The sequence below is a fragment of the Musa acuminata genome, chromosome BXJ3-11, assembly GCF_036884655.1.
Source record: "Musa acuminata AAA Group cultivar baxijiao chromosome BXJ3-11, Cavendish_Baxijiao_AAA, whole genome shotgun sequence".
NCBI classification, from domain to species: domain Eukaryota; kingdom Viridiplantae; phylum Streptophyta; class Magnoliopsida; order Zingiberales; family Musaceae; genus Musa; species Musa acuminata.
The window spans coordinates 21,535,671-21,561,488 of NC_088359.1; the positions used below are offsets into that span (position 1 = coordinate 21,535,671).

The 25,818-nt window shown below is 36.2% G+C and overlaps 2 protein-coding genes and 1 long non-coding RNA gene across 4 annotated transcripts; 2 read left to right on the plus strand and 1 right to left on the minus strand.

Annotated features, from left to right (window-relative positions):
- Positions 1–1,681: 1,681 nt before the first annotated feature.
- Positions 1,682–2,818, minus strand: LOC103971332 (NDR1/HIN1-like protein 13). The gene has a single exon (XM_009385326.3). It carries the CDS (start codon positions 2,792–2,794, stop codon positions 2,000–2,002), a length of 795 nt encoding a protein of 264 aa, XP_009383601.2. The 5' UTR covers positions 2,795–2,818; the 3' UTR covers positions 1,682–1,999.
- Positions 2,819–3,729: 911 nt separating this feature from the next.
- LOC135652615 (uncharacterized) lies at positions 3,730–10,844 on the plus strand. 2 transcript variants are annotated; one of them, XR_010502159.1, is made up of 6 exons: positions 3,730–6,374; positions 7,106–7,225; positions 7,343–8,840; positions 8,941–9,020; positions 10,405–10,495; positions 10,602–10,844. It is a non-coding gene; the product is annotated as an uncharacterized LOC135652615 (long non-coding RNA). The 2 variants fall into 2 exon arrangements; XR_010502158.1 differs by having other exon boundaries at positions 7,106–8,840.
- A 3,747-nt stretch (positions 10,845–14,591) lies between these two features.
- LOC103971315 (transcription initiation factor IIF subunit alpha) lies at positions 14,592–25,067 on the plus strand. Its single transcript, XM_009385307.3, has 9 exons — positions 14,592–14,875; positions 17,029–17,184; positions 18,864–19,015; positions 19,335–19,705; positions 20,130–20,245; positions 21,995–22,120; positions 23,028–23,243; positions 23,376–23,579; positions 24,662–25,067. The coding sequence occupies exons 1-9, from the start codon at positions 14,705–14,707 to the stop codon at positions 24,749–24,751; spliced, it is 1,602 nt and encodes a 533-aa protein (XP_009383582.1). The 5' UTR covers positions 14,592–14,704; the 3' UTR covers positions 24,752–25,067.
- The last annotated feature ends 751 nt before the right edge of the window (positions 25,068–25,818 follow it).

Sequence of the window (25,818 nt, forward strand, 5' to 3'; positions counted from 1 at the left end):
CTAAATGAAACCTTTTTTTAAATTTTTGTATACATTCATTAAACTTATATATAATAGGAGATTAACCTAAAACAATTTTATAGCCTCTCTATCTCACACATTGCTCGTAAGATTTTTAAATAGATTAACCATGCAATAAGGATAATATGTTGGGAAGATTTCTTTAGTAGCTAAAAGAATTTTTAGATTTCAATCACTTACAATAATCAAATTTCCGCATCTCATAATATATATTCTTAATTGATGCAAGAATTACTCTCATGAATCCTTACACTCAATTTCCATCAAAACAAATATAATTGAAAACAATCTAGTATGACCATTAAAAGTTATAGCCATTATCAAAGCACCAGGAGATTTGCTTGAGAGATATACAATATCGATACCAATAACATATTGCATATGTAATTTAAAACTTGTAAGTTAAGCTTCTAAAGCTCAACATATTCTTTAAAAATGATTTTATGATGAAACTATCATTTGGACACGAGTCTCATAATTATATAGTTTTAACTCTCTTAAAAATAAAATTATATTAGTATTTAACTAATCAAAGTCACCATGAACCTATTAAGTATAATCTTTCATGCAAAATAAATCTTGAAACAATAACTTTAAATCTTTTTTTAATATTAGGAATAACCATCTTTGAAGTATAATCAACATTTGTTAAAACTTGATATTTTAATTTAATCTGTAACAAAGGTATTGTTACATTTCTTATGATCCCCATTCAATTTTGATAAATTACAATTATACTCTTTATGAAACTTGATAAATTACGATTACAATTAACACTCTTTATAAAACTATCAGTTCTACCACGAGCTACTATCATCCGTTGGTAATAAAAAACTTTATACTTTATTTTTATCTTATAATTTCTACTTACAACATGTTTAATCTCAAAATTTCTATGAATACACTTTTTAAAATTTAGCCCTATCCCCTAAACAACTATACAAAAATATTATTTAAGTTAAAAAATAATATATATCAAAAATAACTTTAATATTATTCAAATATCGTACCTACCAACAAATAGAATGTTGTATGAATGGTAATAAGGAAGAACTGGTGTGTTTAACAATAGACTATCATCTTAACTAAAACCATATTTAGTAAGTACTTATTCAATATTACTATGCATATCCTCACTTAAAATAATTCCTTGACCTACAACATTTAATGCATCATAAATATTTGAGTTGTATTACCTTTTATCTCTAATCTTTTTTCAGTCAATTTAATTTTGAAAATATCACCACTAGCATCATCCTTATTATAATAAAATGGGTCATTCAAATCTATAAAAAGAATCCCAAAACTTAGGTTCTTGAACAAAAGATTTTCATTCAAACTTAGATGTCTCGTATGTCTATCAATATCACCAAGAACTAAAAACAGTAACTTAGCTATCAAGAGATAAACGGATAAAATAGTTCACCAAGGAATGTTGTTTGTATATTTTTCAAGTAAAGATGCTCTAAAAAGAAAAAATCAAAATTAGAGGATACATATATATATATATATATATATATATATATATATATATATATATATATATATATATATATATATATATATATATATATATATATATATATATATATATATATATATATATATATATATATATATATATAGTCTATGGCAAGAACAATTTATGCCTAATCTATGTTAATTGACCTTCGAAATGAAATGTAATAGGTAGAAACCGACAAATTATAACATAATAAATAAACAAGGTTTTATAAGAGAAGATTTGAGTACAGATTATTTTTATTTCTTGACTGCAGAGATCCATCCATCCCTGCATGAATCACCAAAACAAATCAATTATGTCTATCTTACAACCCTTAACACACCAATATTACAAACGACCTCTAAATCGGTCGAGTCCTCCAGTAAAAAAAAAAAAAAAAAGGAACACTTTCAAGAACAAAAAGCTCGAGGATAGCTTATTTCTTTTCAGTTCATCCTTCCATCATCACCTCGGTCACAGCTTAAGGTTGGACTTACATTCTTGAGATACGATACGAGCTTCTTTGCCCAGTCCACTTGCTCGAACAGCACACGCCATGTCCAAGCTCGTCGTCCACAGATCCAGCCCCATGGCTCTTGGCGTCACCACGAACCTAGCTGTGACCTCGAGCGGGACAACGTCCTTCGATCCATTCAGACTCCGATCGATCGTCTTCGGTAGCCCGTCGGTGTTGGAGCCATGAAGAACCAGTCGGAAGGTGGTGGTGTTCTGGTAGCCTTGGTGGAGCCCCGGCGTCTTCCCCGCTGCGATGTCGACGTTGCTGTGGGCCATGACCGCCGTCCCTCCGGCCTCGTAGGCGTAGCCCATCTTCTGGCTCGGGTTGTGGACTCTCATCGTGAGATCATACTCCGGCTTCCGGTGGGATGTGCCGGAGCTCTTGACGGAGAGGCGTTCGACGGCGAACGTGGGCGTCGCAGGTTTCACAGTGACGAAGAAGACGACCACGATCACTATGAGGAGGAAAAAGATGAGGAGGGCGGCGCCGAGGATCCATTTCAGCAAGCCGACGCAGGGGCTTTTTCGCCGGGTTTTGTCCTTGTTGCGGTACCGCTCGGCCAGGTAGGCGTTCTCGGGCGGCGGCACGCGGTAGACTTGGTCCTTGGGGACTTGGACGACGTAGGTGCCGAGCTGGGGATAGGATTCTGGATGGGGATTGGGATCGGCGGGGGGGTCCGCGGCGGTGGCAGGGTCAGGGGGAGCATCGGCGGCCGGCTGAGGCGGTGTGCTGGGCGGCGCCCGCTCCGCCATGGGAGGGTGGGTAGCGAAGGGAGGGACGCAGAGTGGGTGGCGGGGGGGTGGGGGTTAGGGGGAAGGGGGAGGTGCGATGACGGTAGGTGGAGAGAAAAGAGGAGGAAGAAGAGGTGGAGGAGGTGGTGGTAGTGGTGGAGGCGAGGGGGTTGCATGGGGGAGGTTGGGAGGGAGGAGAGAGAGGAGGTGAGGAACACCCGCACACGTAGCCGACAGCTCCAGCCCAGGTACCGACAGAGCCTATTGTTGTCAACCCATTGACCTGTTCAATGGTCAAACATCAACCAACCGGGCCTAACTGTCTTGAACTGGACTCCGGGTGGAGGACAGGACATAAACAAGACAAGGTAATAATAATAATAATTATTATTATTATTATATATATATATATAATATTTAAATATCATCTTTGTTACTTTTTTTTATTTTTTTTTAAATTAAAAATAAAAAAATGATAATGTGAAATGAATTGTTACATCATTATATATAATATTTAAATAATATTTAAAAATTTAATTATATTAAATGATATATAAGATGTTTTATACATGCATTGGAACCTCAAACCTATATAACCTATACTATTATAATACATTAATTACTAGGATATTGTGTTGAGATATCGCTAAGATAATTGATACATTACCATTATATTGTTATTGTTCTTCTATATTGCTGGAGTCTTCTTACTTTGTTGAATTAATAAGAACCGGGCCACACATTGATATCGGCGCATGGGATAGTAAGCCGGATTGGCGTGCCCATTATAGAAATGGGATTCGTTTGGCTCGGTTCAACATGAACCGAATCAGCGTTCAGCCAGGTCTAACTGAACTGGTTCAGTTTGGTTCGGCTCGACATGAACCCCATCTCGTCGGTCCGATTTCTATATACCATGTTCATCATTGCAACCCAACAGATAATATCTGCTCGGCTCCACATGAACCCCCATTTGCTCCGGCCGACAGACCTCTTAAATCGAGAATTACAAGGGTTTCTCTTCCACGCTACGTGAAGAGGTCGAGAGAGAGAAGCCACGACGCCCATCTTGATGAAGGGCCATGAGCGGCCGCTGACGTTTCTCAAGTACAACAGGGAGGGAGATTTGCTCTTCTCCCGTGCCAAGGACCGACCACACGCCGACCGTCTGGTTTGCCGATAACGGCGAGAGGCTCGGCACCTACCGTGGACACAATGGCGCCGTATGGTGCTGCGACGTCTCCCATGAGCTCTTCTGCGCGGGACATGCTTTCTCTTTGTTTGGCTGCGATGTCTTCTGAAGAAATGTTTTGGATGTTGCCAATGTTTCTTTTTCCTGGTTTATATATGTAAAGGTTTCGATTTTGTTGCTTTTGTTTCATTGTTTGAACTTGATAACTATCATGGTTGTCGGTCTGTTGTCATTTAATCGAGTTTTGGAAGAAAAATATGTTTTTGATGGTTGCATTTCCACTCGTGGGACCTAATTAGTGTTTGTTTGCTTGTTTTCTTGAAACTCTATTGTTCTTGTGCAGCACATGCTGTCTTTGCAGTTGGTATTCCTATCGCTAAAGTAAATTGTTTAAGATTTGCTTCTTTGTGAGAAATCTAATATTTCATCCGAAAGCAAAAAATTGTGACAATATTCCATTTTGAAGTCAGAAAAATATCCAATGGTTTATGTCCATTGAAAATTTGAGGAACAAATATATCTTGGTGCATTTGATTCTGCCTCAATGTATTGTTTGTGTCTGTTTCTACAGGAATTATTAAATTAGCAGAATGGTTGTCTAGGATAACTATCTACTTGAGATCAAGTCTTTTATCGTTGGAGATTATGTATTTATGATTGTGTAATTGACATTCTTTTGGTGATGTATCTAGGTGATTCTATGCGCCTAATTACAGGAAGTGCAGATCAGACCGTAAAGCTGTGGAATGTCCAGACAGGAACTCAACTCTTCTCTTTCAACTTTGATTGTCCTGCTAAATCTGTGGATTTCTCTGTTGCTGATAAACTTGCTGTAATCACAATTGATCCGTTTATGGGGTTGCCATCCACCATCCAAGTGAAATGAATTTCCAGAGATCCTAATGAATATAGGGACTGTCTAACATTATCTCGTTCTACAATTGATACGCACCCTGAAGAAAGTCTTCTTTGTTGTCTATATAGCTAAATATTATTGACATCCTATGTAGTATTAAGGTAGACTAGAAAATAGAAGATAGAACTATCAGAATTTAATATTATAGAGAGAACAAGGCAAGATACAAGAAACCTGCAAATATTAGCTGATTCTATTCTTAGATACCAATAATTTATCACAAATGCATCGTGCCTTTCTCTGATACACAATCCTAAAAGGATATAGCCGCTACAGCTCGCCTATATGGCTCTTTGTTATGACTCTTCTGATCAACTCGAAGTTCAATAAGACTTTAAAACTTTTATTATTAGAGGTTTGGATCCGAACATGACCAAGTTGTAGTTCTTACACTTCTTTGAGAACCAATGGTTAAGTTGCATGTTTGGTTATGTTAGTACACATATAGAACAAGAAAATTTTTCGACGAAAGCAGAGAAAGAAAGATCAAGATCTGTTCTATCTTATCCTTATATATTCAGACCTATTAGCCTTCCATGTTCTATAATTGACTGTGATTTGTGCTCTTTTTTAATATTATCATTATTAGATGCTCACCAACAAACTGATAATACCATTAATTTATTTTCTGCGAGTGTTTTTCATTAATAGTATTATCACGGAAACAACCTCTCTATATTCTATATTTAGAGGCAAGGCTGTGTACATTGACCCTCTCCTCTCCCGATCCTGCATTGGCAAGAGCTTCATGTATTGGGTACACCCTGTTTAGTGTTTTCTATAAACTTTTAGTTGATTGAAGTATGAATGACAAAGTGATAAATAAGCAAAATTTTGAATTTGGAACCTTCTTAGTGATAATTGTTTAGCATGTTCTGTTGCTACAACTTTTCAGATCATTGGGCTCATCCCAGCTCTGTTACAGTATTAATGACGTTGACTGTTCCACCTTTCCACAACTGAGCACTATCCTTCCTCTGTTGGCTTGTCACATTAATTTTATTTTTCCACTTGCAATGGCCATCTGAAATTGGAAAGTATAATAATGGTACCGTCACAGACAAAGCAGCTTTTAATGTTAGTAAGTGCTAACAAAGGGGCAGTCCAGCGCACGAGGCTCCCATGTGTGCAGGATCTGGTAAGGGGTTGATATATGTAGCTTTCAGTAGGTTGTTGCTATGACTTCAACTCTGTCATCCAAGGTCACAAATGAATAAAATTACTGTAGCATGACTGGCTCCAAGGCTCACCCTCTTTCTCATGTTATATGTGTATTATTATTTCTTAATAATGCCTGCTTTTTTTTATTTCTGATTATTCTCTAACATTGTCAATTATTCACTTGTGAAATGTTTTTTTATGCAGAGACTAGTGAATCAGTCCTTACAATCAAGGGGCCTCAGGGACCTATAAATAGGGCTGTTTGGGGACCACTAAACAAGACTATTATAAGTGCTGGTGAAGATGCAGTAATCCGAGTATGGGATACTGAGGTGGGTTGCATCATTCCTTTCATATGCTTTTATTTGGTCACATATTTTATAACATTCATGTTGATATTCACATGAAATGATTTTGTTTTAAACTTTTTGTTTTTGGCTTCCTCTATTGAGCATAATGTAGTACAGGAGGTGAAGTATACTTTGATCGTAGATTATTTTGGCTATACTATGCGGAAGTGATGGATAGGGAGTTAGATGCTTACATTATTATATGGAAATTCATCTTCTAATGTTAAGAAATATTTTTTGCATAGTGTCAACTATGATACTTGGAACAACATAGTTTCATTACACAGAATGTGACAGTCCATGTTGGGTCTTCTGTTTTCCTCTTTAGAAACATTTTTCTGTTTTGGCAATGCTGTTTCCATGAGTCGGATATCAAAAGTAAGTAGCTGGCCCATGGGAAGATGTAGATGATGCAACAAACCATGGTTGACAACCTTAAGTTACATGTAATGTATTGTTTCCCCATTTATCTGACTGAGGATTTCTGTTTGGTAACTCATCCATTAACCTTATGGATTGCATTGGCTTAGAGTATTGTCAAGATATATCAAAATAAAGGTAACAGCAACGAAATATCATGTAATTTAACTTACTATACCTGACTTACACATCGACTTTATAAATCTTGCTGTTAATCATTGGCATATATCCCTTTGTTTTCTGCATCCTATTTCTTTTATATTTATCAGTGCATTTGTATGTAAATTTTACAGACTGGTCAGTTCTTGAAGGAATCTGACAAAGAAACTGGTCATCAGAAAACAATTAGCTCACTCTCAAAATCTGCAGATGGTTCCCATTTCTTGACTGGTTCCTTGGATAAATCTGCCAAGGTGCCAACCATTATCCTTAATGCTGCTATATGATGCTCACCATTATGTTCAGTCTAGGATTTATTTATCTATCTCTTATTTTTCCTGATTTCTTGTTTTCTAACTCTGGGATATAAGAACTCTGACACTTGTCAAAACATATGTGACGGAGCGTCCTGTCAATTCTTGCGTGATTTCTCCACTTCTTGATCATGTATGTAAACAATTCTCTGTAAATTTACTTTTTGCTTTGCAAAGCTGCCTTCTACTTGTCATTGTCATTAAGTTATGCTTTCACTTGTGAGCCAAAGCATGCATGGCATTCTGTGTGAAATTCTCTAGTTATTTGACATTGACAAAGAAGCTGGCCCACAATTGTTAGAGTTTTGCATATGTTTTCTATTTATATATCTATGATGTTCTGAAGGTCTGTGTTGTACATTATCTTGTGTGTTCCTTGCATGTGTTTCATCTAAGTCTTATCTTGATGGTTTTCCATAAGAAGTGTTCTTCAGTGTAGATGATTCTTAAATCATTTATCATATTTTGTTGAGATTCTTGATTTCTCCTGCAAACAAACTTATTGCTACTTGTTTCTAAAAAGAGGTTGTTTGCAGCTAATGATACAACTCCACAATATATGATGATGACGAACAAGTAAATTGTATGTTTGGTTGACATTTTCTTGGCACGTATTCCACTAGCTGGTAAGTATAGGATGGATGTAGTACTAACTAAAACTTAACACCAGTCTCTTAGAAGACACTTTTTATAGTTGTATAGCTAGTGTTTTTTTAACCGACTTACCAAAAAAAAAAGTGTTTTTTTAACCTTATTTAGATTTTAATCATTGTCTTTGTCACCTAATGTTTTGTTCAAAACAAAAAGAAACTGCTGTAACTTTGAGGGATAGGCTAAAGTCCACACTAGATATAGTATCTCAAACCTTGAATATTGTAATTGACTGATATCAATTATGTTTCTCATGACATTGGAGCTTCTATGGTTGACCATGTGCGGACAGTTTTAACTGACAGCCATAACATTTAATTTATAATGAATTAGGGAATGCTTGTATGTATAGTGTGATGCTTTGTTTCAACTTCTCAAGTTGGAGTTGGAACCGTACTATGAATGGGTTCTTTTGGGGTTTCAACCAAATATTTGGAACTAGTTGGGGTTTGCTAAGCAATATTTCTAATGCAGTGGTAAAAGTTGGTTGCATACCATAGTCCTTTATCTTATTTTACACCATAGTGGTTAGCTAATGTAAGGTTTTATTCTTGATCCAATACTAGTTTTGGCAACCAGTTGGAGTGGCACCATTCTGGTTGTATTAAGCTTTATACTGACCTGTTCCACATGTTATCATAAAAAAATAATAAAACAATTTAAATATTGGACCTTGGTGGGATCGGTGAATACTGATCAGAAGGTACTGGTCCGACTGGTATTTGAAACCGTGGTGTCAGGTCTCAATAGTTTTTTTGTTATCTGCCATTTTTTTTTTTTAGTTCTCTCTTTTGTTCTTTTAGGTAGTTATTGGGGGGGGGGGGTGGGTGCGGGGCAAGAGGCAGTACATGTCACGACTACTGATCATCGTGCTGGAAAATTTGAGGCAAAATTCTTTCACAAGGTGAACTAGTTCATTTTCATTGTATTGATAAGAATCTTAGTGTTTGTATTTGACTAAATTCTTCATGAGTTTATTTATCCTATAGTTGTTTTTGGAATAGATTCTTCAAGAAGAAATCGGGGCGTGAAAGGGCATTTTGGAACCTATCAATGCTCTGGCTTTCAACCCTGATGGGAGAAGGTTAGTTTTCCATCTCATGTTGCATTTCAAAATGGACATATATTTGTTATTCTTGAAAAGATCAGGAGCGATTAAATGAATTTTCTGGTCTAACCATTGATATTGTATGTTGATTATATTGAGTTATCTAACTCTTCCTTGGTCCATCTACTTTGATCCTAGCCTATAGTGTAGGTGCATGCATTTGCAAGTGTATCCATGTGGCTGCACATGTAATGTGGCAAATTCACTGTCCCTGTCAAAATTCACTTATATGTTCCTTTTTTCAATATACTTTTTCTGTTGACCTGGTTGTTCCAAACATTGGTTTGGCAATCAGATAGGTAGCGGTTCCATAATTTATGAATAGACTTTGATTATGTTTCTGTTTCAAGAGCTGCAAAGTTATATTTTAGGGGAGGGTGCTCAGATGGCTGATTGGCTGGTCAATGAGGGAAGCAATTCTGCTTTGCTTTACATGGGACATGGATTTCCCCTGTGCCTCACTAAGGCCTATTTTGAGCTCTGATGTCTCTAAATCTGCTTGTTCCTGCCTAAGTATTAATAAATTCTCTCTTTTTAAAAAAAAAAATATTCATTTTGTTTCACCCTTCAATTTTCCCATCTTGCATTTCTAATTTTTGTAATGCAGTTGAATAGGTGATGATGAGGATACTGGAACTGCTGTCCTGGAACTTTGTTGACAGCATTCTGTATGTAATTTTTGTGATGAATTTTAGATACTTTATTGGTACCATTGGTTCCATGGAGGTTCTCATAGTTTAGATATGGGAAGATACAAGGGAGCAATATGTTTAATGAACGAGAAACCATGTCTCTTCTGGTTCTTTGCAAAATTTTGCATAAAGAACCAATAGTTCTATTTGTTCTCCTGATGCACTTTATGTTAAGGACAAATTACTTGCAGTACAGTCAAATATATATGATATCTTGGAGTTTGTTTTCTTTATTCCAAATTGTTGTCTACATGGAATATGAAATAATGAAATTGGCACCCAATATTGGAGGGAGAGGTTCTATTATCATGGCCTGCCAGTAATTGGTTGATAATAGACCTAAATGTATTGTATTTGGTGGAATTATTGAAGCATGAAAAAGGGAAAAGGAGCCTTCCTTACATAGGCCTTTAGAACAGGGTAGTGAATTTGTGATGGTTTTTAGCAGACTTGGCTGTGCAATTTATATCCCAGATTTTAACATAATGTAATGAACATTGTTAAATCGAGCATGTGGGCTTCAATCGATTTCATTTTCTGATTTATTTTTCTTGGACCCATACCTTTTGGGATTGGATAATTGGTCCATTCTGTACGTGCTTCCTAGTCATATAAATATCTATAAGTTCTCAAGCTTATTTCTTCTACAATTCCATTGCTTTTAATAGTTTCTCGAGTGGTGGTGAAGATGGCTATGTAAGACTGCATCACTTCGATCCAGACTACTTCAGCATTAAGATGTGAACATGGAATTATGAGGTACTCTCTTATTGCCCTTGCCCTGTTTTTGTTTATAGAAAGGATGAAGTGAAAAAGGATAAAGATATCATTGTTGTTGCATCAATTGGTATGTTCTATCTTTCAGATTTGGTGTCATGCAACCGTGCTAGGGGGATTTCAGACTTTGTGACTTGTATGAATGATGAAGAGTGGGGACTTCTGTTGTTGGTAACTCTATATGGTGCATTGTAACCTTGGATTGACCCTGACATTTGTTTTGCACTACTAATATCATAACAGTATCAAGACTTTTTTTGGGACAACGAGTTGCTTCTGTAGGTACTACTGTTTAATCAACAAATAAATTTTGTTTATACCGAGTTTTCAACGAGTTAGCGCATCTATCATCTGCAACTGCTTTCATCATCAGACATTTTGGCTACAAAGGCATTTGGTAGTACTGCTGCTATTCCATCAGGGCAACCTTGTGTGTTTAATGTCATGTAATGATTGGGTTGGCTGTTATCGCATGCATTGTGATCGTTTGCAGTGTACTTATTGTGTTAGGTTCTCAGTCTGGTTTGTCTTGTTTACTATTCAGATGGAAAGTGAACGGAGGGTTAGTTATAGGTTATCTTTTTAATTAATTATCTTTACTAGTTTGGTCTTTATATTTTTAAAACTTACATTGGGATTCGTATACTTACGAAAGTGAAATATTTAATCTTGTTTCATCTCATGTTATCGTCCTCGTTCACGAAAATATCATATTGATATTAAAATAGGATTAAAAAGATAATTTTGTAAGTTATTTTGATTAATTTCTCTTGATTAATTTCGACCTCTCAGGAAGAAAGCACAAGACTTTGAACTTTGAAGAAGTGCTCCTCATGAGCAGATCACGAACTTTGAAGAAGTGCTCCTCATGAGCAGATCACGTGGAATTAAGTCATTGTTTATGTTGTCCTCCTCCTTCGCAAGCTTTGTGGCGAGGAAGGAATTTTAATCTAGACTAATCGTGTTCTAATGGGGAAGACCACCATTACAATTGTAACAGTAGGGCAGGTCCAAATTCGATGCCGATATAGCCCCATTCACATCTTCCGAAGCTAGTCCCCCAGTTCACGTGCTCCACATCCCTGGCGTCGATCCCCTCCTTCCGTCATAGTAACCATCATCGTAGTTGGTGGAGTTCACATCGGCGCTCGTCAGTTATCAACCCTTGACACCCACATATGCAACCAATTTCGATGAGTTGGATGAGGCCCTCACTATCGGCTACGAGGCCGAGTATGGTGGCATGCCCAAGAGCCGTTGGTTGTGCCAAGAGACGCTCTCGCTGCTCAAGATCCACTTTGAGATGGATGCCACCTTTAAGGGCCCTCTCTACGTCTCGAAAGGTGACGTCCATCTCGAAGTGGATCTTGAGCAACACAAGTGTCTCTTGCCACAACCAGTAGCTCTCAAGCATGCTACCATGCTCGACCTCATAGCTGACGGTGAGGGCCTCATCCAACTCATCGAAATTGGCTACATTTGTCTGTACTGAGGGCCAATGACTAATAAACACTAGTGCAAACTCCACCAACTGCGACAGATGGAGGGGCCCAACGCCAAGGATTTGGAGCATGTGAGCTGGGGGCTGACCCCGGATGACACATATGGGTCCATATCAATACTGAACTGGGACCCACCCTATTGTTGTTGTTGTTGTAGTTGCTACTGATGCTACATGGCACTGCGCTCATGAGAAGCGCTTCTTCGAGGTTCAAAGCCTTGTGCTCTCTTTTTAAGGAGCCAAAGATGGATAGATGTTAGCCATGAGCAGAATCGCAAGCGAGAGGAATTAATCGATATAACTTATGTAATTATCTTTTTACCTTATTTTAACGTCATTTTTCACATGTAATGGATTTTCGTTAATATAGTTGATGGCTTGAGGAAAAATAAGATTAAATATTTTATTTTCATAAGTATAGGGAGCTTAATATAATTTTTAAAAATATAAAAATTAAAATATTAAAGATAATAAGTAATTAGGCAGAATATAATGTCAAGGAGCTCTATATCGGGAAGTTCGGAAACATAACAAAGTCATCAAAAGTAACTTTGTACGAGTTCTAAGTTATCAATGGTTACCATCCTAGTTGATGGGAATGGAATTAGATTAACGTGTCAATCACATTGCTTCTTCATTGGTTTTGCCATCATCGTACCTTTTGTTACTTGTATAATTGGTAGGAATAATGATGGGTATTGTACCGAGTATCTATTATTTTTGCTTGTGTAACAACAATAAGTTGTACTGTTTCAATTATTTGAGATGAAATGCTGTAAAAGTTGTTTTTAGTTAAATTAACAGTGTTAAATTTTTTTATTTATTTATTGTTAATTATATAAATTAATTATAATTATTTTTTCATTTGTACTTCCAATTAATTAGTTCAAAAAAAATTTGATGAGTACTCCTAATATGATGCAAGTCAAGATTAAACCAATAGATATATTCGATCATGGAATATAATATGTTATGTTTTTTGTCATTATAAGCAAGGTTTATCGCACCGAGTTGTATCGCTGGCGATACATATCGATCTAATAGGAGGATCGGTATACGGATCATCCTCTATCGGGTAATACATATTATATGATCATATAATGAGCTATACGGGATTTGTATCTATCGGTAACGATCGAATTTCGATCATTACCGATCAAAAACTTAAATTTTCCTACTTTAAATGGTCAATTTGATCGTTTGAACTTATGAAAAAGAATTTTAAACCATTTCCTCCACCATAATTGTTCGCTCAGTGTGCAAAGACAAAGGGAAGACAATAGCAACAGTCGCATCGTTGGAATGAATCAAGTAAGGTGATGAGACATCTTCTCAATTATATTCAATAACCCACTTAGTCCAGAGACATAACAATAACATGGATAGTAGTGCCTTATCGATGATAGTGATAATGTCGAAGAGTCGATGGTCCTATCTACATAACTGGATGGTGGTGCATGGATCGAGAAATAGTATTTTATATATGTCACCCGAGATTCAGATTATGAGGTCAACGAGATATTAATCAAGTTTATACATGAAAAGGAAAGGGAAAGACAATGGATGATTTTGAGTAGATGCAATAGAGCCTATACGACATAAACACAAGCTCATTGTATTCACAGCTGTCGTATTATAGAGAATCTTATGACCAACAACAGTAAAGTTATAGTTATTCATACTTCTCCAAGTAGTAGTATAATAATTAATCTTATAATAGGAAGCAATAAATGAATAATGAAAGTAGAAGCTTTAATATTCTCCATACCCCACGCTAATATATGCCACAATTGTTCTTGTCTTATAAGCTATCTCAGGCACATGTGATTCACGATGATTACACTATGATAATCAATATATTGATACACTAAAGACATGTATCAATATATTATATCATGTGTTCATTTTAAGGATTGTGTTTGACAAATATATCAAATTGATATCCATATATATAAAATCGAAAACCTTGATCTATTGCACATAGAGTCCCATTATTACTTTTTACTAGTAGAATCATATATATTCATCGATTGATTATTTAAATTTTAAAATCAAGTTATTTAAAAAATAATATAATAATTAAAATTATTTGTTCGTAGATAATTCAATATTAACGAAAAAAAATCCTAAACATACTACAAAATTACTCCATAAAATCCAAAAAAAAATATGTCACTATTCTTTCCCACTTTAAATTATATTTACTAAAATTATATTAAATTTATATTTATTTCTAATTAAAAATTATAATTTTTTTTTTAAATTAAAGTTATTTTTGATAATTCATTTCGTTTGTTTTTGTCCAAGTCAATTCCTCTTTTCTTCATGAGTATTAAGGGAACATGACTCTGCAATCAGTTGTTAGAATAAATAAGTGTTCATATAAATTTTAGATATAAAAAAAAATTATCAGGATTCAAATTCTCGACTGAGTGAATTTACTACACTATCATCAGATAAATTTTTAGTTTCATAAAATTTTCGCTATTTTCGATGGAATTTAGTGACGTCAGATACGGCGGCGTATATATATTCTTAAAATTTATAGGGTTAAATACCCCTATTTTGAAACCTCGGAAGGTTAGACGTGTAAAACCAAACTGTTGCCGTTAAAAGACAACGGCGTCGTTTCTTCGCCCTCCAGCTCTTCGTCTCCTCCTTCACCGCTCTCCACCGTATCGTGTGCCGCCATGAGCTTCGACTTGGTGCTGAAGCCGTGCTGCGATGGGTGCGGGTCGACGTCCGACCTCTACGGGAGCAATTGCAAGCACACCACGCTCTGCCTCTCCTGCGGCAAGACCATGGCGACCAATCGCGGCCGCTGCCACCTCTGCGGCGCCTTCATCACCAAACTGATCCGGGTGAGCGCTTGATCCCCCTGTCAACCCAATCGGATCCGAGTCTTGCAGTTCAGACCTCGGGCTTTCTTTCCCTTTCCTTCTTTAGGATTTTGTCGGTTTTCGCAGACGTTTCAAGGTTAGGGTTTCGTCGATCTGAATCGGGGTATTTTTTTTTTTTCTTTTCTGATATCGATGGATTTGTATTTTGGTAAAGAGCAGGATCTGGAGTAGACATTTCGTTCAAATTCGATGCAAGATTTTTAATTCTCCTGATCAGAAAGGGGTTTTCCCTCCTTTCTTTGTCACCATATAACCTCTAAAAATGTTCCTCAACATGCCTTATCCTAGATGCTATTTCTATTTTTTTTCAGGTTAGGGTTTTCTTTGCATCGGAAGATTAGTGTTTCTTTTGATGTTGTCCGATTTCCCTTCTTAATTTGTGGTGCACTTGTGGTGGGTAAATTTATAGGACTCTTCTATGGTTACTTAATTCGGATGTGTGTGAAATTTGGTGTTTGGACAATTGAGGCAGGAGACGTAGAATCTACCCAATAGAAACCACAAATTTTGTTCTCCTGGTCCAGAACGGGTTGCTTTGTTGCCTTTCCAAGTGTATGACATGTGATCTCGTGCCAAGACGCACTCTGTCCAAGCATTATCATGTATTCGCTTTGAGTGTATAGTTTGATCAGTTGATATTTGAATTGTATTTAATGGTTCACGATGGATGTATATTTTAATGGTATAGATAATATAATTAGATTATAACATCCCAGTTTAGTTCCACATCGGAAATAGGTTAAGACTTGGATTAATTCATAAGGTCTAATGGGTTTATTATTGTTCCATTGACTTAGATTGTCAAAGGTACATCTCCTGTTCCTTGGTTTTTGGAAGCCATTTTCTCCAATATTGCTTCTGTTTTAAAGCAATTTTCAGCTTCAAACACTCTTCACCTTCCTAGAGAGCTCTTTGGTAGACTAGCTGTCTTTGGTATATATCTGGGATCTCCTTTTTTGTAATGCAGATGAACTTACTATGGCTTAGTTTTTAATTAACCGGTAAAGCTTACTTCTTACTTAAGCATTTTGAGCTAGTGGTTCAGGTTCAACAAAGTTAAAGAATTGTATAGGATCATGATATAGATACTCAAGTAAAGAGTTGTGTAGGATCATGATATAGATACTCAAGTAAAGAGTTGGTGAATAGTGATATCCATACGTGTGGGATATTGATGATTGTTTAATACATTATTTAAGTATTTTTTTTCCTGTAAAATAGCTAGTAGGATACTGGATATTTTTCATTTTTTTTCTCGGATATTTTTTTATTTTCCCTAACTCAAAGTTTTCACTTAAAACTTTGTAATTCTAATATCATATTGTGGAGTTTTTGACTAGTCATCTCTAGCTTTCCTTTTCTTATCTACAGAATATACAATTTTATGTTCAATATTTTGCATCTATAGGCCAATATCAATTATATGCCTACTGTCTCATACTTTCTATTTATTTCTGTAAGATTCATACTCTCTGGATGAAGCTATATGCAGAATTTGCTGAAATTTGTTGTTCTATGTGCACGAGGATACATAATATTATTTCTTGAGTTGTCAGAGTTGTCTTCTTAGTATTTCTGTAATGGTCCATCGAATGTAGTCTTTTGAGAACTAACCATAGTTTATAATTCATTATTCAGTGGCTGTTAAGACAATTATTATTGTCCTACTGTTAAGATTATATTCAACAGCTGTCAAAAACTCAGAACAAATCGAACTCCCGACGTCCCAAAGCCAGTGAGGCTTTTCAGAGAATATATTTTCTTTAATTATTTACTTGCAACAAAAAACTGCATTTGAGATAACAATGCAGAACAACTCTGAATGACTTGCTACTATACACAGCATGTTACGGTAGGCATGTATTATCATAGTAGAACAAAATTTTTTTTTGACATTTGTTATCTAGACTGCCTTTTCAAATCATCAAATGGTTATATTCTTTAGTGTGTTATTTACATTCTGTTGTTATATACTTGCATATATGTATTGTCCATGGAAGATTCTCTAGATGGATTCCTATTAGAAAATGGTAGAGCTTGTCATTGGAACTTACAAAATTCATGGTTGCGTCTACTTGATCTAGTTGTAACTTTGCTTCTTCTTTCCTATATAGGAATATAATGTACGGGCAAGTGCCAACATAGACAAAGCTTTCTATATCGGTAGGTTTGTAACTGGCTTGCCACCTTTTTCGAAGAAGAGTTCAGAGAACAGGTGGTCTCTTCACAAAGAAGGCCTTCAAGGACGCCAACTCACTGACACTTTGAAGGTATGCACAATCATCACCATGCTCTATGACCTTTCTTTGCATTTGTTTCCTTTATGATTACTTTATATAAGATTGGGCCGGTTACCTATTGTGTTCTTGCAAAAGGTTACAAATACAAATTATGGCTTATTAGTAAAAGGACATGATGCAAGGTAGTGTATTTTAGGTATAATTTTGGTTAGGCTAGTTCAATAAGCTATAGACAAGATGCAAGGAAGTCAAGTATAATCTGTTTGGTTTGTTCATATGAATATTAACGGTCCGAGCCTAAACCGAGATGTGGACTGCTCCTATTTCAAGCAATTCTGTCCAACCTATCAACGAAAATGAACTCTTTCAGTTAGGGCTCGCGCACACAAGCCCTCTCTGTATGCACGGACTTTGCGCCCTGTTTTTTGTATGCACACCTCCCTCTGCCCTGTCACTTACCACCTTTCGCCACCAACCTCCATGCCACACATCAGACGCTGCTGATCTCAGGTATGCACCCTTCTCTCCTCTTCTTCCTCCTCCTTCACCGCCTCATTCTCCTCCTTTTCCTTCCTGTTCCTCTTTCCTCCGCCACTTCCTCCATCCCCTCCTCTTCTTCTTCGCCTTCCTCCTTCCTCCATCCTCCACTGCTTCCTCCATCGCCTTCTCTTCTTCTTCGGTTTCCTCCTTCCTCCTTTTACTCAACTGCCTCCTTTTCTTCCTTCCTTTCCTCCTTCCTCTCTCTTCTTCTTCCTCCTCTCTTCCTCCACCACCTTCTCTTCTTCCTCTTCCTCCTTCCTCCTTCCTCCTCCTCTTCTTCTCCTCCTCATCTTCTTCTCTCAGTATATATTGGTGTACCATTTGTCAGTCCACCGGTACTGACAGTACATACTGGTCTGACCAAGGAAGTACCCGACATGAAATTGCAATCCATGGACAAGACAACCAATAGAATAGTTCTTTGGCTTTAGAATTATTGAATTGATTTGTCAATCTAATTTATTTAGGTGTCTTAATCACCTTAAGGGTTCCAAAGTTGTTCCTTTTGTTCCATTATTATTTGTTGCAGTATTTCATGCCTTAAGTAGAATGATAAACAAGAGGATTTGTTGCAATAGTTCATGGCTTAAAATAGAATGATAAACAAGAGGATTTGTTGTAATAGTTCATGGCTTAAGTAGAATCATAGACAAGAGGAAGGATAGATCTCCATGGCTCCATGCAGGTCTTTGGGAGGAAATTGAAGAAATTATTGTTTCTCATTCTTGTAACTGAGAAATGACAATATCTTTGTCTTGTCAAACAGTATAGTTAGTTTTTTTAAAAAATATATTTGCTATCTTTAGAATGTAGGAGCTCTATGATCAAATTGGAGCAAAGGCTCCCATGTTCTTATTTGAGACAATGTATGAGTTTGACTTGCATCTGCATTATGCATTGTTCTTCGAGAATCTGTACTTAATAGGAACATAACAGGAATCTGATAGTTGTTATAACAACATATGATTTTGTGAACATGAGCATTCTGGATGATTTTGTATGTTTTAGATTTTAAAGGACTTGAGGTTATTTATGTGGAAGTCTCTCGACGCTAGTTTTTTTGCGTATGTTTTTATTTAAATATCAATGTCTGGCGAGTATGGCTGTTTGCCCTTATTGGTATTGGTATACCTTTCTTGAATTTAGATGTACTTAATGGAATGGTGCAGGAGAAGTACAAGAATAAACCATGGATATTGGAAGATGAGACTGGCCAGCATCAGTATCAAGGTCAAATTGAGGGCTCACAATCTACAACTGCTACTTATTATTTGCTAATGATGCATGGGAAGGAGTTCCTTGCTTTTCCTGCTGGTTCCTGGTACAAGTTTGTTTGTGGAGTTATGTATATTGTTTCCTTGTCACTTCTGAAATCTCCTAGCTGTCCTTTTGTTTTCTCTTGGTTTCTGTTTTGTTCCCCCATCTTTCGCGGGCTAAATAACAAAAGATTGTTCATTTGCTTGGTTTGCTCCTTTTGAGGATTGTTGCAAATTTATATGAGATGAGGTTATAAATTATATCCATATTTATTGTCGTGATGCCTATACTATGTATTCCAAGTTGCTTTACATCTCATAATTGTTGGCCAATACTCAATCGTGAAGAGGTCTTATGTCTCATAATTCCAAGTTGCTTTACAGGTACAATTTTAGCAAAATTGCACAATACAAGCAATTAACTTTGGAAGAGGCTGAAGAGAAAATGAACAAGAGGAGACATAATGCAACTGGATATGAAAGGTGGATGATGAAGGCAGCAACTAACGGGGCTGCTGCTTTTGGTGAAGTAAAGAAGAATGAGGAAGCAAGCAAAGGTGAGGCTGATGGAAGCAGTCGCCTTAAGAAAGGAAAGAACAGTGATGATGGAGAGCATTCTGACAAGGGTGAAGAAAATGAGGATGAAGAGGAGGCAAGAAAGAATAGGCTTGGACTGAGCAAAAAGGGTGTTGATGATGATGAAGAAGGTGCAAAAGGGGGTGAATTTGATCTTGATGATGATGACATTGAAAAAGGTGGGTCCCAGTGTTACTGTTGTTGATGTTTTTAATACCTGTAATTTCAGAATAGCTCTTTCAATAGTGGTATAATAAATCATGTATAGTGTTGTCTAGTTGTCTATAAGTTCATGGTCATAGAATATCCAGTTACAGATGTTCACTGAATAAGCTAAACCAAGTCACCATGCGCTCAGGTTTGTCTGAGATAAAGGAACACATGAACTGAGTTGGTCTAAGTTGAATTCTGATTAGGGGATTGATACACCATACATGTGTTAATTATTTGTGGATGATATCTGATTCCATGTAAACTCACCACTATATCTGCCATAAATCTGATTGGGATTATTATCATCCTTATCTGTACTAAACAAATTTAGTACCTATCTGATGTGTGTTTTTATCTGCTGATCGGTTCATATTCTTTTACATCTTTTAGGTGATGACTGGGAGCATGAAGAAACTTTTACTGATGATGATGAAGCTGTTGGTAATGATCCAGAGGAAAGAGAAGATTTAGCTCCTGAGATTCCTGCTCCCCCTGAAATTAAACAGGTATCTTTTGCAGAAGTTTATGGCATGAAATTTTTTAGGCTTATGGCAACTACATCTTCCAGCAATGCTAGGATGAGATTTGATTTGTTGGATTTTTTTTCTTCTTTTTTTTGCATAAGATTTGACACTGCCTTAGATTTTGTCAAAACATAGTTTCTGAGGGACAATGGATTAATTGTTTCTTTAGGGATTTTGGGTCTTTCATCTTTGTATATCTGCCTTCAGATTATTCAATAAGTTGATTTCATCAACTGCATACTGACATGATGCACTCTGAATCATTATATCCTTTTGTATCAGTTTGTGGATCGCTTCTGCTGCTACTGAGCATAAATTCACTAGTCACCCTCACATCTTGTTGCATCCATGGTTTGGGTTGAGTTGTTAATCATTTAGGCTTGTTACTTATTAAGATCAGATCCAGTGAGCTTAGGTTTCTTGATATAGTTTGAATCAATTTTATAGTTATTCTTCGTAGGATTCAGTCTCAGTTCTGGATCAGTTCATGTCCCTTTTCTAGTTGGTTTTAAATTATCATTATTTGGGAAAGGGCCACGAGACATACCGCTAAAGGAGTGGGCAGCTAGGCCCTTAAACAACCAACCATATATGTGTTTTAAGAATCTTGTTTGGACTCAAGTAGGTGGTAATTTATTATATTCTTTGGTTCGAATGTCATAGGTTTTCTTGAACCGACTTAACAGATTGGAAACTGAAATTGCCTTCTGGTTTCTACAGAACACAAATTTTCTTTAAATCCTGGAAGAAATATACTTGGGATCCAGTGCTTGGAAAGAAATTTATAATTGCTATTTACAATGATTATTACATCCTATGAGACTCATTCTGACTGTGTCGCTTTAATATATTTAAGCCGAAAAGTCGTGCCCTTAAATAATGATGTATGGTACTATGGTCTACATTTTATGAATGAAGGAATAAAGGAATCCCTCGTATGCCAGACATGCCCTGGTTGCTCTCTTCTCACTTATAGTAACCCTTTCTTTCCCTGCAGTATTTTCTTCCTACCATCCTTGATCCCTACCTTCTAATGTGCATTCTATTTGCTGTCCTGATCATAGATCTTAAGATGATATCAAATTGATTAGTTGAGATATTCATGATGGAAGGCACCACCATGTGGTCTGAGATTTGGTGCTTTGCTTGCATCACATCTATGATCAGTGGTACTTCTGTTCTTTGATTTACTTTTTTCAGAAGACTTTCATAATTTATGGAAACTTGAGATATGAAGAAAGCAAGTAGTATTATTGTCATGGGCTCGAGAGACTTGTTGACATGGATATGATCGACAGGGCAAACACCCAAAGTCTAGATATGGCGATGCTATATCTATATGTATAAAGCAAATAAATATGCATATGCATTCTATTTGCACTACTGTCTGCACTGTATCTATATAGATGCTGGTGTTTTGATTGATTTATTTTTGAGCGGTTATAGATGCTGAGAACTTGTCGTCATCTAGTAGTTGCTTATCTATATCAGAGAAGCCTTCATTGTTCTCCAACATTTAATAATGATGCAAATTTTAGTAAATATTGAAGCTATTGCTAATTATAAAAAACAGTTTCTGATATTTTAAATTAGTTTATAAAATTAAGAAGCTGTGCCTTTATTCATTTTCTGTTCGTCAAACTTGATTAATATGTTGTCTATATGTTAACTTGGTCTTCTAGGAAGTTTTCTTGGCCAATAATGCTGGTTTACTATTTGTAATGTGCACAGGATGATGAGGAGGAAGACGAAGAAGATGGTGGGTTGAGTAAATCTGGAAAGGAGTTGAAAAAACTGCTTGGACGAGCTGCTGGATTAAACGAATCTGATGGTGAAGAAGAAGATGATGATGACGATGTAAGTGTTTATTTGGCATTTCACAATCTGTGAGTTTGTCTACTCTTTCTCATTGTTTCTCCATGTCCTCTGGATCATAGGATGTGCATGCTGTAATAATTAGTCTGGTAGTCTGGTTGTGCATGCTGTAATAATTACATGTAGGATCCTTTTTTATTTTGCATTGCCTTTTTGACAAGCATCTTTCTTTCCTTTGGACTGTATGAGTCAGTAATTGCTAGATTGTGTGGTAATGCAATACATATACATATATAATTATGTTATTCACAGATTATTTGGCTTATATGTGTTTGGATTTATTTATTTACAACTACACAAGTTGTTAAGATGTTCATGTTGTAGCTATATTTTCTTTTAAGACACACATAGACTCCATTAAAATTTTTGGTCATATGTGTCTCCATCAAAGATCATATCCACAATCATTGAAATGCTAAATTCTTGCAATAAAACTGAGAACGGTATATGAATATATTCTTCACAGTATATATATGATTTCAAATGGTTGCTGCAACATATATATGCATAACATTTAGTGTTTTTGCATACACTAATTACTTCACTGCAGATTAAGCTTTTCAGCTTTTCATTGTTTAAATTTCTCGTGTCATGAACCTTGAGCCACCTCGCTTTTGCGAAAAGTACATTTTTTGAATTGTTTTGACCATTTGGGCACCAAGTTGAAGCTGAGATTCTTCTATGCTGTTGTACTGAAGGTCTCCAACAATTGGAATATTGGAACCTTCACAATCTGAATGTGTACTTTTCTATTATATTATCTTTCTAACAAGCTGAGATTCTTCTGTTGCTAGGATTTATGACATGTTACCAAGTTTATTGGGCTGTCAAGATATTCTATAAATCATATTGTTTCTATAAATCTTAATATTCTGTATTTCATGTCTAGGATGATGAAATTGGCATGTCTCCTGTGCTGGCTCCAAAACAAAAGGATGCCCCCAAAGACGAACCAACAGAAAACACTCCCTCAAAAGCAGCACCTCCCTCTGGATCTGCCCGTTCTACTCCAACTACATCAAAATCATCTAAAGCAAAGAGGAAACCTGGGAGTGATGATGTGAAGAACAATAATGGTTTACCTGTGAAGAAGATGAAGGATAATGTATGTACTCCATTATATGATTCTTAGGATTCTTTGGTTTATAAGTCTTGTTGTTGTCAATGGCATACTGAAGCAAGTGCACTGTTGTTATTCAGTCTTGCATTTATGATAAATCAATTTTCTCTGTTTCAGCCAAGTGCTAAGGATGAGCTTCCCACTTCATCTAAATCTAATGTACCTCCAAAATCATCTCCTGCTACAACTTCCAGACCTGGGTCAACACCTTCTACAGCTCCAGTAACAGAGGATGAAATTCGAACTGTACTCCTTTCTGCCACTCCTTTGACAACACAGGACTTGGTTGCAAAATTCAAAGCCAGGCTAAAATCTCAAGAGGTTTGTTGATATTGTTATTGTTTTACTTTCTCTGAGGTTGATAATGCTGCACAGTTTCTGGCATATAGTTTTCTAGTCCCTAAATCAAACACCAGATTTTTCAGGGTAAAGGTGCAACCAAAGGAAGCCACTCTTTCAGTTTTCATGTTTCTGAAGTTCTTTGATTTCTCAACATCTATAACTTAGCATAGTTACGTACTTTGCCCCAGTAATTTGTAACTCATAGGTCGCTAATCATGAATCATTGTTCCCATTTTTATTGGAAATCTTATGTTGTCGTTCATGGGGATAACCTTACTCCTATGCATGGAGTGATAAGCTTGTCTTACCTCTGTTCCCCAGATTCTATAGTGGTGGGAGACTTGTTTACTGGGTTGTCCAGGGTTGCCTGTTTTGAGCATCTGTATCGGTTCTGCTAAACCCATAACCTTGTCCAACTATACTTGCTCGCTGTGAATACTTGGTTTTGAATGTCTATTCTTCTGTTTAACTGGAATTTCGGAGACCACGATATTGTATAGTTTGGCTAAAACGACTCTTGATTTTGTTATTACATGCTGTCTTTTAGGCATCTGGGAATGTTGCCTAGGTGATGAAGCCTTTGGTTTGAACCTTTCATAGGTAGGCTGATCGACATCGAATTCCCTCAGACCATCTGCAAAGTACTTAGTTTGTTTGGTCAGGTGAATTTATGTGAGTTTGTTTGTCACTGGGGCTTCAATGCTATTTAGGTTTATGAAAACTATGCGAAAAATGTTTCACCTAGGGATCCTTTTAAGTGTTCCATTAAATACTTTTACCTTTTTTTTGTGATTGAAATTTTAGCTCCTGGTTTGTACGCATCACACTCTTAGTTTAGCTATATCACTTCTTAGAACATCTGCAGTTGTTTGGTATGTGTTACACCGTTCAATTGCTTTCTAGCTTGTCAAAAATATATTCATGATTTCTATAACACAATAAAAATTGTTTCAGACTGCTAGTCTCTACTAATGAGATTGCTGCCTTGTCCCTTTCTGGAAAACAACTTGCAATTATCAATTGCTTTATTACCTGATATCACTCAAATAAATTTTTTGCAGGATAAGAATGCCTTTGCGGACATCCTCCGGAGGATATCAAAAATACAGAAGGCTAATGGTCACAACTACATTGTGCTGAGAGATAAATAGTACAGTGTCATATAGTTTCCTCGGCCTTCTGGTGATGTTGCATCAGACTTTTTTTGCCGAGTCTCCAAGGTTACCGCTCCTTCGAGTGCGACAAACACAAATCGGAATAAAAGTGTTATCCAATAATATTTGGAAAGGTTTCGGTGGATACTATAAAAGCAGGCTTAATTGTATATTTGTAGATTGTGTACTCGCCTGACTTTGCATGTGAAGACTCCGTTGCTTCACAGGCTATGCAGTTCTTGAAACCTTACAATGCAGTTGTGGTTGAAATGGCTTAAACTTGTTTAATTGTTCATTTGCACAAATTGATGTAGCTGTGACCTTTTCTTCTTGACTTTTAAATTCTTCACGTATATAGATGAATTAATTTGCACAAATTCATTTGTGCAAATTCTTCACCGCATGGTTGAAATGACTTTTAAATTCATTTGCACAAATTAATCGTATATAGATGAATTACCGTAATTCATCTATATACGATTAAGGTTTTAGGATTTGGAGGGATATGTATGTTAAAAAGTAAATATAGAGGGGAAAATCATGGATTTCGAAGGATGCTTCTGTAATTTTATCATGAAAATAAACAATCATCTTGAAATAGGTTTTCGTATTATGTATTTATTTGAAAAAAAAATGCTCATTTTATTGAAGCATTACAAGTGTCCGAGATAATGGTATTATTATACACTGCGTCTTAACCTAACCACTAGATTGCCTCTTCATAGTATATTAAAGCCAATACGGGTGCATGATTCTTTGTCCTTAATCGCCTCCTTAAATCAATTAAAACCTCTTCTCTCGAAAATAATGGTGGATGAAGTTTTAATTGATAATTACTACGGTCAATAGGTTTATGCATAGTATAATTGGTACCAATTAAAAAAGCTCTTATTCTTATCGGTTTACAATTTAGGAAATCAATTAACTAACATAAATTAAAATTTCGAGATACAAATAAGCTGTAATTAGTAGTGTAATAATGTACCCCAAAACCAAAATTGAAAATCCTATATCCACGCGTTACTCCCTCCACCCAACAAACGCTTGACACAGATCTCAAAGCA

Bases quoted from the DNA above. Each gene is read 5' to 3' on its own strand.
- LOC103971332 (XM_009385326.3), bottom strand. From the start codon at position 2,794: ATGGCGGAGCGGGCGCCGCCCAGCACACCGCCTCAGCCGGCCGCCGAT.
- LOC103971315 (XM_009385307.3), top strand. From the start codon at position 14,705: ATGAGCTTCGACTTGGTGCTGAAGCCGTGCTGCGATGGGTGCGGGTCG. The intron at 17,185-18,863 runs GTATGCACAATC...GGAATGGTGCAG, and splicing joins AACTCACTGACACTTTGAAG to GAGAAGTACAAGAATAAACC. The intron at 22,121-23,027 runs GTAAGTGTTTAT...TTTCATGTCTAG, and splicing joins AAGAAGATGATGATGACGAT to GATGATGAAATTGGCATGTC.